This window comes from Spathaspora passalidarum (genome assembly GCF_000223485.1).
Source record: "Spathaspora passalidarum NRRL Y-27907 unplaced genomic scaffold SPAPAscaffold_3, whole genome shotgun sequence".
In the NCBI taxonomy this organism is placed as follows: Eukaryota; Fungi; Ascomycota; class Pichiomycetes; order Serinales; family Debaryomycetaceae; genus Spathaspora; species Spathaspora passalidarum.
Genome location: NW_006767427.1, coordinates 1,461,543 through 1,478,968, shown reverse-complemented (window position 1 = coordinate 1,478,968; position 17,426 = coordinate 1,461,543). Strand labels below are relative to the sequence as shown.

At 37.5% G+C, this 17,426-nt stretch overlaps 8 protein-coding genes across 8 annotated transcripts; 2 read left to right on the top strand and 6 right to left on the bottom strand. All coding sequences in view use genetic code 12, as the record gives it.

Annotated features, from left to right (window-relative positions):
* Positions 1 to 181: 181 nt before the first annotated feature.
* On the bottom strand, positions 182 to 2,236 carry VPS33 (tethering complex ATP-binding subunit; the record flags this gene model as incomplete). Its single annotated transcript, XM_007374816.1, has 1 exon — positions 182 to 2,236. One exon carries the CDS (start codon positions 2,234 to 2,236, stop codon positions 182 to 184), a length of 2,055 nt encoding a protein of 684 aa, XP_007374878.1.
* Positions 2,237 to 2,339: 103 nt separating this feature from the next.
* SPAPADRAFT_60700 (acyl-CoA thioesterase) lies at positions 2,340 to 3,518 on the bottom strand (the record flags this gene model as incomplete). Its single annotated transcript, XM_007374815.1, has 1 exon — positions 2,340 to 3,518. One exon carries the CDS (start codon positions 3,144 to 3,146, stop codon positions 2,415 to 2,417), a length of 732 nt encoding a protein of 243 aa, XP_007374877.1.
* Positions 3,519 to 3,625: 107 nt separating this feature from the next.
* SPAPADRAFT_60699 (uncharacterized protein) lies at positions 3,626 to 4,632 on the bottom strand (the record flags this gene model as incomplete). The annotated part of the gene is made up of 1 exon (XM_007374814.1): positions 3,626 to 4,632. A coding segment is annotated over one exon (493 nt), but the record flags the coding sequence as incomplete, so codon positions are not given.
* Positions 4,633 to 4,910: 278 nt separating this feature from the next.
* On the bottom strand, positions 4,911 to 6,041 carry SPAPADRAFT_60698 (uncharacterized protein; the record flags this gene model as incomplete). Its single annotated transcript, XM_007374813.1, has 1 exon — positions 4,911 to 6,041. One exon carries the CDS (start codon positions 5,946 to 5,948, stop codon positions 4,950 to 4,952), a length of 999 nt encoding a protein of 332 aa, XP_007374875.1.
* A 96-nt stretch (positions 6,042 to 6,137) lies between these two features.
* SPAPADRAFT_60696 (acyl-CoA thioesterase) lies at positions 6,138 to 7,513 on the bottom strand (the record flags this gene model as incomplete). The annotated part of the gene is made up of 1 exon (XM_007374812.1): positions 6,138 to 7,513. The coding sequence occupies one exon, from the start codon at positions 7,460 to 7,462 to the stop codon at positions 6,395 to 6,397; it is 1,068 nt and encodes a 355-aa protein (XP_007374874.1).
* Positions 7,514 to 7,717: 204 nt separating this feature from the next.
* Positions 7,718 to 9,102, bottom strand: SPAPADRAFT_60695 (uncharacterized protein; the record flags this gene model as incomplete). The annotated part of the gene is made up of 1 exon (XM_007374811.1): positions 7,718 to 9,102. The coding sequence occupies one exon, from the start codon at positions 8,914 to 8,916 to the stop codon at positions 7,768 to 7,770; it is 1,149 nt and encodes a 382-aa protein (XP_007374873.1).
* Positions 9,103 to 9,603: 501 nt separating this feature from the next.
* On the top strand, positions 9,604 to 11,264 carry LAS1 (rRNA-processing protein; the record flags this gene model as incomplete). Its single annotated transcript, XM_007374810.1, has 1 exon — positions 9,604 to 11,264. A coding segment is annotated over one exon (1,372 nt), but the record flags the coding sequence as incomplete, so codon positions are not given.
* Positions 11,265 to 11,589: 325 nt separating this feature from the next.
* Positions 11,590 to 17,281, top strand: SPO72 (Spo72p; the record flags this gene model as incomplete). The annotated part of the gene is made up of 1 exon (XM_007374809.1): positions 11,590 to 17,281. The coding sequence occupies one exon, from the start codon at positions 11,590 to 11,592 to the stop codon at positions 17,203 to 17,205; it is 5,616 nt and encodes a 1,871-aa protein (XP_007374871.1).
* Between the last annotated feature and the right edge of the window lie 145 nt (positions 17,282 to 17,426).

The following is a 17,426-nucleotide window of genomic DNA, read 5'->3' as shown; positions in this document are numbered from 1 at the left end:
GAACATGTCCCTGTTGTTAAAAAGAGAGAAGCTTACTATGCCAAGTTGAAACAACAAAAGGAAGCAGAAGAATCTATCTAGAAGAACCACATGCATCATCCCCAGAACGATTGATTCGTTGATTCATTATGAGAAAAAAATATAAATATATATTTAATATACATTCCAATTTATGAAGATTCTACTCATTGATAAACTTGAAGAGTTTGCTGTTGTTGACAATTCCGTTGGACATGACAATAATTTTCTTGTTTTTGTCCGATCTTGTAAGTCGTTCTTGTAAGTACTTGAAACAGGTTATTTCACTTCTAGTTATCCCCCCAATGATGGCAATGATTATGTATTCTGGATTGGCTACCAAGTTCCCCTTTTGGGGGTTGTTCTTATCGTCCAGATGGTCGTCGATATTAACGTCTATGGTTTTACCACTGAACATTGTTCCCAATCCAAGATTGTCCCAATTGGGGCGTTTCTTGATGTTGTTTATGGGCTTGTACTTTAAAAAGTCCCGAAAATAAAGTGATTCTACTATTCTATAGGTTAATGGGACGGTGTTTCCTGGTAATGTGAATGAAGGGTTGGAATACATTTCTAACAAGTTGGTCAGATCTTGGTTCGTTTCTGGCGCATCTTCTTCTTCCAAAGGATGCAAATTCCAAAATTTGTTAATCAAGGTGTAGTTGCTCTTGAAAATATCTTGTCCCCCAGTTATACCTACTTGATAGTCTTCTTCGCTATGGGAATGTACTGGAGTCTGTTTCTTCTGAGTTAACCCTAAATTACTAAGGAAATCCGATGAAGAGTCATGGTTTATTCGAATAAGTTTGTACTTGATCAATTGCTCTAATGAAATGATTGCACCCAATCCATAATTATCTTGCAATTCCTGGGAAATCCAATCAAGATCCTTGGAAGATATCCCATCGTTGATGTACCCAACAAGAAGTAACCCACTCCAAATGAAGTTTATAGGGAAATTACAATTGAAAAAGTACTTCAATTTCAGCAATTGTAGCTTGTAATCCATTTCAAATAAATCATTTTGAAATTCAAGAAATTCCTGATACTCATTATTCATCTTGTCAAGTACACTTTCCCCAATAATTGTATGTTTCTTAATAAGATCTTGTTGTAATGTAAGGTTTCCCAAATTTGAAACAAGTTGCTTCATATCTTTTAAATTGTCGTCGGTGGCATTGGACAGTTTATACTGTTGCTGAATGAACTTGGCTAATTTGTTTAACCTGGCACCAATGCTGGAAAAGTTCAAATCCTTTAAATCTTGCTGATACAATTCATCTCCCACCAAGGTCTTTGACACGTCTTCTTCTAAATTTTCAATAGTGTCAAACCTAATATCAAACAAATCGTCAATTATACCATGATAGTTCAATTGGTTGAAAAGCAAAGGCATGAAATCGAGATTTCGTTCTAAAACTATTAAATTGGTATTTGAATGTAATTGACTTTCATAAAACTCAACTTCTAACTTGGACAAATTTTCACTGAGATATTCGGGAATCTTAACATTGGTCAATTCTTTGATCAATAAGTCCAGATGGTTTCCTTTACCGTAGATATTCTTCAATTTCAACAATTTCCCAATAGACTTGTTATGAAACAACAATTGGATTAAGGATTTAGTCAATTGGTTAACTTGAAACAAGGGACTCTTGAAATAGTTGTCTATGCCGGAGTATTCGTTGATTTCCGTGATTAATATTCCATCAGTGTGTATAGGACCGGTCAACCAGTTAAACACCTTTATACCGGTGGTTATAGTGATAGGCTTATCAAACTTGGTGTCATCTTGTAAGATTGAGTCAAACTTAAGAATACCATCAAACAAGTTATTAATTTGATACAACAACAGTCTCGATAAGTCTTTAACTATAAGGTTCATCTTCAATCCATGAACGTGGTTAAGAATGTTGGGAATGAATTTATGAAGCAATTCAAGGTTTTCCAGAGTGCCAGGAATGATAATTATTAATGAAGTGTATTTAGAAAACACTTGGTGCTGTATTGACGTGATTTCATTGTTTAACCATACGATGTTTTGGAACTTGCCTGCTTCTTTTAACCGATTGAATGGTGTAAGATTGTTAAGTAGTGGCGATAGTATTGGGTCTAGGATGAGTAAGTTGTTGGATGAATAGATCTTGGACAATTGTGTCAACAAATTGTTTAGTATTGATTCATTGAACTGATTAAGGTTTAGAGATTCCTGTGTCATGATTGATCCGTAAGACAACCCGTTTGTTGTATGTAGAAAGCTTACAAAAAGTGTGTTGCAAGTTCGAATTAAATTTCTACAAAAAGCTGCGCAACCAAATGTTGAGTAAAAGTACTACTAGTAAATTGAAGGGGGGAGGGTTTATATACTGCAAACTTTACTATATCGGAACATATTACTACAATTTAGCTCCCTTTTCAGCACCATTGAACATTACTAACCCTTCTTGGACGATGGTAGCAATGTGAATTCCACGATCATTATACATTTCCCCTTCAATCACTACTCGGTTATGAGCAAATCTTACGACTTTGTACGAAAATCCCATCCAAGTAGTAACGTCAAAATCGTCATCATGAAAGTAAATTGAATGGTCTAAACTTACTGAAAAGTATTCATGATGTTTCGTCAAGTCTAAGTCTTTAATTCTGAGAACTCGAAGTAATGTATCCAAATACATTGAATCGGAAAGATTGGCTAATCCGACAAACTGAAACTGTGCATCAACATTAATTAAAGGTTGATTAAACCCTTGTTCATTATCTATCCCCCATTTGATCAAGAAACTGAGCCTTCTATCAGTCACGCTAACTTGTTCTTCCTCTGGTGTTAAGTTCAAACTGGTAAATTCAGGTAAAATCTTGTGATAGATTAACAAATTTGCTTCGTGGTTGGATACTGGTAATTCTTCAACATGATACTTTTTAAGCCAATCATGATACGGAGTTTGGAATACAAATGGTTTAGGTGGCGCAGGTTCCTCGTCCACGTCATCGTCGTCTTCTTCGTCTTCATCAGCATCACTTTCCTTGGCTTTCTGCTCAATTTTGGCGTAATAGTCATCATATTTCTGTTTGGCTTCTTTATGGGAGTTCCTCTTTGTCAAAGAAATATTGGCAATATAAACCATGACTCCTTGTTGGAATCCTCTGACTGAACGATTAACAAAATTCTTACCATTGCTAACTTCTTCAACTTCCCAATCAACAACAAGCCTATCGCTGGCAGCCCTTACAAAAAAGGAATGGAGAGAATGAGGTTTAAATCCTTTAGGTGACGACTTGATTGCCACCAATATAGCTTGACCGGCTAAGTTCCCGCCAAACACACCTCTAGCATTGGGTGCTGGTTTGACCAATGGCTTGACACCACGATATCTATCTTTGGCCACATAAGTGACGCCAAACTCTTTATGTACATCTATAGTTTGCCCACGTTGGTAGTTAAAGTTGTCCATGTTTGTATGTTGTTGTATGTTTAGATAAAGTTTTAGGGCCACTTGAAGATATATTTATATGGTTCCCGAGGGAGAGCAAAAAAAAAAAATAGTGTGGGGTAATTGGTGAGATTTTAAATCCGTCGCTGATTTTGCAATCAAGTGCAACATTGAACTATCATAACTTTCTATTTCGTATAAACTATTTAATAAATAACATCTACAACTTAGGTCTTGCTTTTCTCCCACCAACCAAAAACAATCTTTCTTGCGTAATACTTGCAATGTGTAAACCTTTGTCACTATAAACTTCACCTCGAACCAATGCCCGATCATGACTGATTCTCGTCAACCCTAAAGTATACCCTATCCAGTTAGTAACATCGAAATCGTCATCATGGAAATATATGCAATGATCTAGTGAAACAGTATGTCTTGGTACTTCGTTACTATCGATCCCAATATGCTTCATGACATTTATAAGCCAGATCCAATCGGTAAGTGCCGCAAGGCCCATGTACTGCGATTCACGACTTAATGGAGCTATTGGTTGATGCAACCCTTGCTCATTTTCAATTCCCAATCTGAGCACGTATGAGAGTTTTCGTTCGGGATCGTATGCTAGGTTTTTCTTGGTTGGGAATGTCTTTAAGTAAATGTATAGATTTGGGTTTGCTTCGTAAATGTGTAAGTTGTCTGACTTAAATTTTTCAAAGTTTTCATCACGGGGAGTTTGGAAAGAAAATTCCTCTTCTTTGGAACCCAGCTTCGAATTCTTTAATGTAAGTGAGATATTTGCGGTATAAACCAATTTGTCATATTGAATAGCACTAATCATCCGATTAACGAAATTGCGACCATTGCTGATCTCCTGTACTTCCCAAACAACCGGAGTATCTTCGTCAACTGATTTCACAAAGTATGAATGGAGCGAATGTGGGCGAAATCCCGGTGGTGACGATTTCATAGCTACGAGTATAGCTTGGGCACAAAGTGATCCACCATAAACACCACGATTCCTAGCATCTGGTTTACGGAGCGGCTTTTTGCCGATGTATCTGTTGGGTCCTATCTCATCAACACCAAGCTCAGAAGGAATGTCTACGGGGACGATATCGTCAGATGCAGTTGCTTGTTCCATGTAGTTGGTGTAGGTTATATGATTGTAACGAGTTGCGGAATTCAACTTGATTTTAAATACTGGAGATGGAATTTGGAACTGGACCGAGGTAAAATGTGGCACATGAGCGATCGTTTATTTTTTTATTGTTGTATGGATAATTGCAACCAATATCCGTTTGACATTTAGGACAATCGTCTGTTGTCACTAGGCAAGGACTTTGTAGTTATGTACTACGATGCATATGACAAATGGTTAGATTGACAACTAACTACGAACATGCTTATGATTTAGCTTTTAGGGGAGGAGGAGTATGATGGTTTTACGGTAAATTTTCTGACAATAACAAAATGCGTGAATTAAATATCTATTCTAAATTATAACTTAGCTCCTTGTTCTCTACCGTTAAATTGAACCAACCCTTCTTGGACAATAGTAGCCACATGTTTACCTTTATCGTTAAACATCTCCCCTTCAATCAACACTCTATTGTGAGTACATTTGGCAGCTCTAAAACTAAATCCCATCCATTTGGTGACATCAAAATCATCATCATGGAAGTAAATACTATGGTCTAAACTTACTGAGAAGTAATGGATAAGATTAGTATGATCGGCATCTTCAATTCTCAACAATCTTAATAATCTAGTCAAGAAAATCGAATCTGAAAGTGAAGTTAATCCAACATATTGGTAATCAGGATCAATATTAGTCAATGGCTGATTGTACCCATCTTTATTTTCAATCCCCCATTTTATATAATATGAAAGTTTCCTTTCGGCAACCGGAACTTGTTCTTCAGATTTGGTCAAATCAAGAGAAACAAGTTCAGGGAAAATCTTGTGACAGAATAATAAACGGGAATTAGCAGCTCCCTCGGGGATGTTTTCAAGCTTGTGTTTTTGAAACCAGTCATGTTGTGGTGTGCCCCATTCAAATGGTCTATCTGATTCCTTCCTGGTTTGCTCGTATTTTTTCCATGCATCCTTGTGTGAGTTGTTCTTGGTGAGTGAAACTGTGGCGGTATACACAATCTGGCCATTTTGAAGGGCTTTGATTGACCGGTTAACGAAATTTCTTCCATTGGAAACATGTTCGACTTCCCATTCCACCACATCTTCGTCATTCACAGCCTTGATAAAGAAGGAGTGAAGAGCGTGAGGGCGGAACCCCTGGGGAGAAGATTTGATCGCGACAACAACTGCTTGGGCAGCTACATTACCACCATATGCACCACGAGCAGCACCTATTGGTTTTTGAAGTGGGTAAATCCCACGATATCTATTTGGTCCAATTTCAGTAACTCCATACACTTGCTGAACATCTACAGGTGTGTTTTGGGGAAATGGACCATCGGTTACGAAATCTTGAATCATGATGAGTGTGAGTTGTTCAGAAAGAAAACGTGTGCTAGGAATTATGAAATGGACCGGTCTAAATACATTTGCTGTGGTCTTAACCGAGGAATTATTGATCGAGAATTTCCACGGCGGTGATAAGACAAAAAATATTTTTCTGTGGGGTAATGCCTGTTGCAATATAATTTCCTTTGGGACAATATTATGAAACATTTTAATGTATAATTGATGATGATTATCTAATATAAAAGTTTAGAGAAAGGTGAATAAACCGGGAGCTATTTATAGGCAACTTTCCATCCCTCGTGTAAAAGCAAAAGTCATATCATAATATGTTGTGTGTGTAACTATATTATCCCCTTAAGTTCTCATCACAACAGTGGTGTGTTAATAACATCGCCGCAATACCTTACAACTACAGGGGAGACGGGAGTCTGTAACAAATTAAATATTCTATTGATATACTATAACTTTGCATCCAACCTTGAACTCTGTTCTGCCCTAATAAACTTATCATGTAATTCCTTGGAAGCATTGATCATTCTCTCTGGTAAGAACCCGTATGCTTCTTGCACCGCGGTAGCAATGGGTTTGCCGTCAATACTGAAAAAGTTAATCACAGTCAAGATACGATTATTTCCCATATTGACAAATCTATAGTCCAAGAAAATCCAATCACTAGAATCGAAATCGAAATCATGGAAATATAAAGAATGGTCAAGACTGACTCTAAAGAAATCTGCCTCGTCTGCAGTGAGTGGCAAACCAATAGCTTTAATTATAGTAGCCAACCATAACGAGTCGGAAGCAAATGCGAGTCCCAAATGTGATTGATGGGCGTAATCTTTACCCAACTTGTAATTGTCAAGCACTTTAACAAACAACCCAAATTCTTTATTCCCGACACTATTCAAATCAATATGTTTACTAGGACGGAAAAATTCCTTCGGTACCGCATGAGCAAGGTTTTCATTAGTATGTTCAAAATATATCATATCTTCCATATCATGTAACTTCTCCTTCATTTGGAAAAACCGTTCATTGGGGCTCTTCTTGAATGTGAATGGGATAGACTTGACTGGTTCTCCCGCAGCTTTACTTTCCTTATACTCCAAATCACGTTTAGCTTGATCATTATCCTTGGCAAATGAGCATTGCAAGGTGAATATAAGCTTGTTGGTGTGCGACTGGTATCCCATCAACATCCGGTTAGCGAAATTACGGGAATCGCTAATGTGTACCACTTCCCACCGTATTGGTGATTGAGTAGATCCTGGTTTAACGAAGTAACAGTGGAGTGAATGTGGATGGAAGTTATCATGGGGCACAGTTTCCCAAGCGGCGTTTATTCCTTGGGCTATTAATTCACCACCATATGTTCCTCTGGCATTCTCTCTAAATGATTCAAGTGGGTAGTTGCCCATGAGAGTGGTGGTGTTACCAGTAGATGACACTTTTGTGAGAGCATACTTTGTCTCGAGTTTAGCGACTGGGTTTTCTTCGGAATAGACGTCTTTCTTGAGTTGTTCCATTGTGTGTGTGTGTGTGTTTGTAGTACGTAGTGGTTGCAATAAACAGGGAAAACAATGTGCAATTTATAATTGTTTTATCTCTGTCGGGAAATTTTCTTCATGTGCGCGGATCTGCAACCACAAAACCGTTAGCCTCCCACGGAAAAACCTCGGCATGTTGTCACATGCAATGCCACTGTGGAGAAATCCATCATCATCATGAAATTATAATTATATACAACTTACTGTTGGGTGAAATCTGTTATTTTTTTACCGAGGTAACCTAAAGGGTATATCTATTTTTATTACATAATATGTAAGAAGTACTATAATTTTGAGTGGTCTACAGTGTCACCTACTCCAGGATACACTAATGCCAATCCCTCTTGTATCACAGTAGCCACGCATTTCTCATGTTTGTTAAAGAAGTAACCCCGGCATAACAATCTACTGTTCAGCAATCTCTTCATTTGATATGTGAATGTTAGCCATTCCTTACATACATCAAACGTACTTTCGTCATCGGGTTCGTAATCATCATTATGAAAATAAATGTGATGGTCTAAGCTCATGGCATTATAGTGGAAAATATGCAACACATTTAAAGATGCCCTCATTAACAAAAGGGCATCGCGCGAACTGTCGTATGTACCCGTTCTCTCAATCGTTGGATCCCAAGGTAGATGCAAGATTCGAGGCATAGTAGTAATAAATGCCGAATCACTAAGATTGGCCAATCCAACATAGTTGAACATGGGGTCTCGGAACGATTGTGTATCGTGAGGACGGAGAATGGATTTTTCTACGGCGTCAATCTCGTTATTGGAATTGGGTAAATGTTCCACGATAAATACATGGTCGGCTCCGGGTTCAGGATGGTTTTTAAGACCAGAGAACACCGTGAGCCATCTGTCGGCGGCATACTGGTTGTTTTCTTCGGGACATTCTCGATAATCAATAAATTCTTTGGAATAGGCATTCCTCACGAAATCAGTATGTTGGATTTGATGGAGCTTATCGGGGTCTGGGTACTTCTTTTGAATCTTTGAAACAGGAACACTGATATCAATATCGTGTAAAACCCTGGTGCCGGGTTTCCGCAACGTCACAAGACAATTCAACTTGTTTTTATGGTTTTGATGGGCAAGGACATATCTTCTACTTATAAACTCGTCGTCATATATCTTAGTGACGGTATAACTCACAGGATACTTGTCGTTACCAGCACCGATAAAGAAACAATGGTATGAGTCAGGAATAAACACTTTGTTGGTGCTAGGATCTCGGGTAGATTCAATCGCAACTAGGAGTGATTGTGATATCATATGACCACCATAGACACCACGACCAGCGCGGACGGGGAGACGAAGCGGATGTGCTCCCTTGTAATGAGTATCATCGATTTTAATTACTCGAAAAGCCTCTTCAAAGTCAGGAATAGGATTTGGAGCTGATGTTAACAGGTTGTATGCCATGGTTTTAGCCGAGGATATTCAAAAAAGAAAAAAAACACAACCTAAAAGTTAATAAACCTTTTTGTTCTTTTTGAAAGAAAAAAAAATAAGCTAATGGGATTCCTTGACGTTTGGTTGGATATGACTGAAATATATTACTTTAGTTGTTAGCGAAATCTTAATGACACCTGATTACGAACGGACTGTGACTTTTTTCGTTTTGTGGGGTTGTCTGAACGGTACTGGTATTTTTTTTCCGCGGTACAAACGTGAAAATTGTCCCACCAAAGTCGCGAGAATTCTCCTCATCGGTGGTGGGGCGATCTTTGATGGGTAACAGAAGTCGTATGACATGTGCTATATCCGATATATCCACCACCAGATTCTCATCTCACATAGATGTATGTGATATTATAACAGTGCTACTGTTTTTCGCAAAATAGACATATTTTTGATAACTTTGCTTTTCCTGCAAAGAGTTTCTATTTTGTCTAGTAAGATAACTATTGGGAGTATAAGCTCATTTGCATCCTCTAACCTTACATCTAACTCTGTGAACTTGGCAAGATAGTTTGTATCTTGTTTAACGTGACATGTCTATCAGTACTGTAGTTTTTAATATAAGGCTGTCAATTTACAACACTTTCAGATTTGACTGAAAAAAAAAAAATAAGAAATTTTCAAATTGCAACAATAAGTCCTTGTTCTAGCCAAAACAACTCAGTACTATGAATCAAAACCCAGTCATCGTGGCGTATAAGTCCGTGGATGACCTCAAAACTGTCAAAGATTGGTTCTACAATTTTACCCCTGAAAAGGACAACCGACAGCGAGCTATTGACAAAGTTAAAGCATGGTCGTCCCGAGCAAGGCTTCCACATGGTCTAGAAGCTACCTCGCTATTGACATCTATTCATCTTAGCGACAATGGCTCCAGTGACTCTTCTGTTATCCAGCTATCGTATTCAATGGCGTTGATTCGATTTGTCAATGGATTATTGGATCCATTTCAACAGTCCAACTATGCCATCCCTTTACATCATTTGGCAAAACTGGTGAATTTACCAAGCTTTTTCGTGGAGTTACGACATATGGCTACTCACGAGGGGTTACCTAGTTTACCCATGTTACGAATTGCATGTACCCTGGCATTGAACTGGTTGTATGACCATTATTGGTGTCTTATTGAAGAAGATGTTACTGACAATGGAGATGAGCTTGAAGAAGATATAATTGCAAAGAAAAGTTTGACTGATTCGGAATTACTCTATGTCAACGAAACAGTGGGTCAAGTGAAAGCAGACTTGGATAGGTTTCAAGTGGTTAATAACTTGAAAATATACAAGAAACTACGGAAACAAAACTTGGATGTGGTGAATAGATTGGGTGATAATAGTAATGAAACAGCTACAAAATACAGTAAATGTGTGTCAAAGTTAAAGATATTTGTTAATACCAAGCGACAGGGTTTGAATCTAGTGGGATTGGTGTATCCTGTAGTGCTAGCAAGGGTTCTCGTACACCAATACTTTATCATATACAGCCATGACCGTGTTCAGGATAAGAAACTCAAGTTCAACCCATTAATTATAAAACTATACCGTCCGTTGTTTGACGAGTTGGGATTTTTGTTCAAGGTTAGATTTATGATTGCAATTATGGATATCCTAGTTGGAGACAGGAAACAACGAAACGTGGATAGTTTAATTTTTCAAAAATTACACTATGGCGAGATAACTCAATGCGATGAGGTTATCCAATTGATGGAATGGTTGAATTATTTTGTCGAAGAAGCACTAATTTCTCCACATACCCAGGATTACACCATTGAAGAACTAAATGTAACCAATAGAGCTTCCTTGTTGAAGTTGATAATAGAAAAACTACATGTGATATATGAGAACTTACCCTCGGAAATAGCATGCTCGTCTATGATTAAGGTGGTATCGGCCATTATTAGTGTGCTAACGAATAAAAAGTACAAGAATTTCTATAAAGATGACAAACGACAACAATTAGAAACATGGAAAAAGCATTTGGTGCATTTACAAGATACCAAAACTTCATACGAGCTACCACCTTCATTGGATGATATTTTAGGAACAGATGTTCCTTTATCTGTATCGCCTACTCCGGTGCCTTTATCAGCAAGCTCCTCGGTATCCACGGTTAAACGTAGCTTAGAAGATGACAATGGACCGCCAAAACGGCAAAAGAAAGAAGAGCCAAAGTTATACTTTTTTGAACTACACGACAACTGGAAACCAACTCCCTTTGGGACTTCTGTATAGAAGTGTACTAGTAATGTTACAGTTGTATAGTAATGATAGCATAGAGAATGAAAAATGGTGGGGTGTGTTTATATGCAGGAGATAAGTGCAAACTGCGCCAGAAAAAGAAAGATTAAAGAAAAGCAAGACAAACCTGCCGCCTACGTTGCACAAAGACTGATCAACGGCAAATCACGTCTATTACTATCAGTCTTCTAGCTTTAATAAATCGATCTATTGCTTTATAACCACCTGCATAACTTAATAAAAGCATAGCATTTATAGATTTAGCAAGAATACACGTCCTGTACAGAGCTGTCTCATTTCAAACTCCAGACAACCACCTGACAATTACAAATCACAAACATAAAATCATCTGCCCCCTCACCACAATATATCATACACTATTAGTTTTGCATGACCAATGAGTCCCCAATGGATACCTCAGAATATCCAAAAACGTCTCCTTCTATATCTTCTCCAGCAAATATCACTTTTTTCTGAGATTGATCTACCCAACCTTGAAGAAGTTTCCTTAAACACAGTGGTCCTAAGGGATATATCCATAGATCCTGAAAAAGTAGGTAAGTTGCCCGGCTGCAATTTACGACATGGTCTAGTGGGCACACTTGAATTAAGCGCGCTGACAGCTGGAGGAGGCGTTGGAGGGTTGGGTGGTGGTGTCACTTTAGATGCCAAAGATGTGGAGATTGTAGTATCGCCTGATTTTGATATTGAGGAAGATATAGCGAGTCATGTCCAGTTCCTGTTGGCACAAAGCACTGCGGATTTAGCCAACACGATTATGTTGGATGAACTAGAACATGAAGAGGACAAGCAAGAAAGTGACCAGGAAAATAAGGATAACAGTGATGCGAAAAGCAGGTCTAATTCAATATCATCTGGTTCTAACAAGCAATCAACATTGGGTGGAGTTGTCCAACGGGCGGTTGAGATTGCACTCCTGAGAATTTCTGTCAAAGTTACCAATATGCATATAAAGATTGTTTCGGAGTTGACCGACTTATTACTTGAAGTAGATCAAGTATCGTTCAGCACTATCAATGGAATTAGGAATGTACAAGTTTCAGGCGTACGATTGAAAGTCTTGAAACCACATGTGAACCCTGGAGAACTGGCAACCGCTAATCAGTCTGTTCCAAACCAAGAAGAAAAGGAAGATGAAGTTGAAAATGAAAATGATAATGATAACGATTATGGTGAAGAATCATTGATGGATAGTATGGTTTTCACGCACGAAGATGCTAGTACCATGTATATGAGTGCTACTTCCAAATCATTTGAAAAATCAAATATGTCAACCAATCCAGAGGAAATAGATAATAAAGCTGAAGCTGAAGCTGCCAATGACTCCCCACCAATTGTATTTCACATGGACCATTTCACGGCTGAATTTGAGGGGTTGTCAGTTATTTCTAACTTGGAAGTATTGGTGGGCAGTATGACTTTGGCTTTTACTCCATTGACCCCAACCATAATATCAATATTCCAAGGCATAACTAGAAGTTTAAAGATCAAGCATTACCAGAACAGAAGAAAGAATAAGATGAAATCTACTCCCAAGTATGATGATGATGATGAAGATAGCGATGACGAGGAAGACACTGACAAGCAATCTAGTGAGAAAATGACCGATGAACCATTCTTTAGAAGACTTAAGATTAATGACTTTGTAATAAGCACTTCTTCGGCATTACGAGAAGATGGCGAATTTGAAAGTCCTAATGGAATAAATATTGTCCTTCATAATATCAATATCAAACAAAAGAACGAGCTTTTATTGTACGGAGGCGTGGAAGTATTCAAGATTATCAGAAAGAGTAATGGAGAAATCTTTGATGTATTTTATTTTGAATCTCCAGTTAAGTTGGAAACTAGTTCTACCAACATAGCTCGACCTGGGACACCAGTAAGTATATCATCAAATGCTTCCACAAATACCTCCAACCCACCACCAAAGGCTGATATTAGGTTTGAAGTTTTCAAAAAAGCTGATGAAAAGCTGATTAGTCTCGAGACAACCTTCCTTTGTGCAAAAACAGGCCATTTCCAATTTGACCTTCAAAGTTTACTAATCCTTTCAAACTTTGCAGTGGCTCTAACTACCATACATGATGAGTTTAATATATTAAAGACCACAATTGATAATATCAATCTTCAGAATAAGAGTACAGCATCTAGAGAATCCAGAAATGCTGAACCAAAGTCCAAAGATCAGTTGATTATTCAAACAGCGTCAATATTTATAACCACTACTATTGATGCAGAGTTGAAATTACAATTGATTATATTTCCAATAAAGTACAATCTATTACAAGATCAATTAACAATTTCCAAAATTTTGTTGAATACTATTAGTGAAGATAATACATTCAAAGAAGCCATTGTTACCTTGAATGAAATATCATTAATCACGAAAATCCATGAGTTTAAAGCCTATCTCCACCCAAGCTCCTCTCCTAGTAACAGCAATGCCTTGCCTAGATCGGCTTCTATGAGTTCGAATCTAACACTCTTGATTCAAAAGGTTAGTTGTACGATTCCATTGAAAGATTTAAAATTCATTGGAGAAAGAGTTTCTAGTTTTATTACAAGATTTGGAGAATTATCATCAGTTCAATCGAACTCCTTGCAGAATTCTGTTTTAGATGAGAAACCGACAGGTAGTAATGAGAATGGAAAATTGGAAAATTCACTTTTCATGGGTGCTTCATTGTACTCTAAAAGGGGGATTTCTAAACGAATCGGGCCAGGTTTTGGAAATTCCGGTGCTAATGGGATGAGCCCTGCATTTTTGCACACGAACCGAATCAACCTTGCCAAGTTCTGCGTGACCATTAAAGAAATAGATGTGAACTTAACTCAGATTCTTCCAAAGTTTGGAGATTTGAATGTAAAGATAATTGATGTTTCGTTATATCAGTTTAAACATGACCTACTTGGCTATATCTATTATTTAAAAGTGATAAGGAAGGATGACAAGGGTGGATATGATAATTTTGTTTATCAATACATGGATAACCCCATTGATCAATTTGAATTTCCTGTGATTCTATTACGAGCCAAGAAGTCAGGAGAAAAGTCCAGCACAATTGAAATTACCATTCGTAATCTCCTCGTTGAATATTACACAAAGTGGTTAACTCTTTTGAATGATGAATCGTTTATTGATACAGTTGAAGAAGAAATTATTGAAAAGGTAACTCCCAACACGAAATCATCCACACTGATGAAGTTTGATATTAGGTATACCTTGTATGATTGTGTGGTTGGTCTTTCCCCTGGAAGATTGAATTGTAAAGCCTATATATTTGTGGAGAAAGGCAATTCTGATTTTGCAGTGGGAGTTAACCAGTTCTATATCAAATGCTCGTTCCGGAATATTTCGGGGTTTTTGATTGATGATATCAAGAATGAGGCTAAAGCTGAACCTAAAAAAGAGAAGGGATTGAAATTTCCACTATCATATGTATCTCCCGTAGATCATTATTTATCCCTTGGGTATATCCAGTTTGGGAGAGTTAATTTAGCACATGTGGGTATTACATTTAATACTGACATTGAAGAAATTAAGACTCGCAATGAACGACTTGGAATTCATGACAATGTATCCCTTGTGGATGTCAAGATCAATTCGGATGAGCACCAAGTTGACTTGTGTGCTGACTCCACCAATGTCATACTTCAGTTGATTAACGATTTGAAACTCCCGCTTGATTTCACTGATAAAGATAGAATGAAGGTTGAACTTGGAAAAGAGGTTAACTTGACTGAGGGGTTAGATAATACATATTTCTCGGATTTGGATGGTTCTTTGTCTAAGTTGAGTATTCATGATGAAATCAATGACGAAGACTCACAAGCAACTTCAAGCTTGGTTTTTGAAGAAGATCATTTTGAAAAGAACACGGCAGGCTCATTGTCAGGCTATATTGTGAATCCTGTGAAGGTCAATGTAAATCTTTCAAAGACAAGGATATTTCTTCATGATGGATATGATTGGAAGGATACAAGGAAAGCAATCCGGGCAAGCTTAAAACGTTTTGAAACTCGGGTTAAGGAGGGTAACAAGAAGACGAAAAAAAATGATAGTCCAGATGTAAAGGGTTCTAAATCACCACCCGTTGTTAAATTCGATGTTAAGGATAGCATTTCCGAAGAAGATGAAAGTGTGTATGAAGAAACCTTATTTCAGTCCATACATGTTGCATATCCGCGTCGAGCCAAACCTTCTGATGTGGCCGAGGCAATAAATAGTACCATTATGCCCCAAGAGGAAATCGGTCCTGAAGAACAAAAGAAAGTTGAAGCTAATTCGGTTGGGAAAAATTACAAGAATTTGAGATTAAGAAGATCTACTGCCCACAAGGTTTATGTTGATTTAAAGAATATTGAGGTAAATGTTGATGTTTTCTCTACCAGGGATCCCAGACTAGACAAAACTGATCCAAATATGACCCATGAAATGTTGAGTTCTATAGAAGTTAGATTGGGAACTGTGGATGTCTATGACAATGTTCCTTCTTCCACCTGGAATAAATTCTTGACTTATATGAATAGTCTTGGGGAAAGAGAGATAGGTACTAGTATGGTACGTATCTCAATTCTGAATGTTAGACCAGATCCATATATGGTCTCTAGTGAAATGATTATGCATATTTCAGCACTTCCATTAAGGTTACATGTTGATCAAGACACGCTTGATTTCTTGGTCCGTTTCCTTGAATTTAAAGACAAGAGGTTTGATTTACCTGTGGATGAGATTCCATATATTCAACGTTTTCTGATAAATCCTCTCAAAGTGAAGCTTGATTATAAACCCAAGAAAGTAGATTATGTTGGTCTTCGTTCAGGAAAACATGCTGAATTGGCTAATTTTTTCATATTAGATGGGTCATCAATTACTTTATCTAAGGTGAAATTGTATGGACTACTTGGAATGCCAAAGGTTGGATTAGGGTTAGCTAAAGCTTATCAACCTGTATTTCAACTGAGTCAGGTTCTAGGAATAATCTCCGGGTTAGCACCCTTAAGATCAGCGGTTAACATCGGTTCTGGATTTAAGGATTTGATTGCTATACCCATAGCTGAATATAAGAAGGATGGAAGGGTGTGGAGAAGTCTCCAAAAAGGAACCCAATCCTTTGCCAAGACTACTGGTTATGAGTTGTTAAATTTGGGTGTAAAATTAGCTCTGGGAACGCAAGTTTTGTTGGAACAAGGGGAAGAAATGTTAGGTGGGGAAGGAAATGCGGCAAGAATACCAACTAGAAGAAGAAAGAGTAGTGTTTCAGAGGATGAATCTTTTGGGGATTATGATCATGTGGAAGAGTACAAGGCTGCGCCTAAGAATCTACTTCTTAGTTCAGAAATTTTGAGTCATCGTGCTAATCGCGTGAATAAGGATCATCATCTCGACAGTAGAAAGCTTTATTCATATCTTGATTTAGATGAAGAAGATGAAGAACATGGAATTGATAAGGAACTATTAAGTAAATCGATCTTTTTATTGGCTCCTTCAGAAAACCCAAAGAAGAAGAAATCTAAATCCAAGAAGAAATTTGAAGACGATTTAATACTGGAATATGATGAGCTTAACTGTGAACCAGATGAAGAAGAGGAAGCTGAAGAATATGATGTATATGCTTATGATGACGCAGATGAAGAGGATTTAGAAGAGAAATTGGTTAGTTTGTATTCAAATCAGCCAGAAAACATTCAGCAAGGGCTTAAATTGGCGTATAAATCGATCGGGCGCAATTTGAAAGTCACTAGAAATCAATTGATAACTTTGAAGAACCAATTGAATGAATCTGACTCATTTCAGGAGTCGGTTGCTTCTGTAATTCGGAACTCGCCTATTATTTTGATAAGACCAATGATTGGTACAACAGAAGCATTATCAAAGGCTTTGATGGGGATTAGTAACAAGATTGATTCCAAGCATATTATCGAAAATAAGGATAAGTATAGGTCGAGTCAGGACCATGGTGATGATGATTATAGCTTAAACGAGTGATGGCCCAAAATGTATTTTAGTTACAGAGTAGTCAAGTTATAGAATATAGTTTAATGTTAATAACGATTTAATAATCCTCGTTAAGACCTATAAGTAGAGATCCTGCAGCTCTGTTCCTAGCACAATTTCTCTTATCATCGATACCTGTGGTTTCGTTAAAATTCGATATTGCGCGTTGATTATAGTATGCGGTTAAAATTCAAATCAAGTTTTTTTGAAAA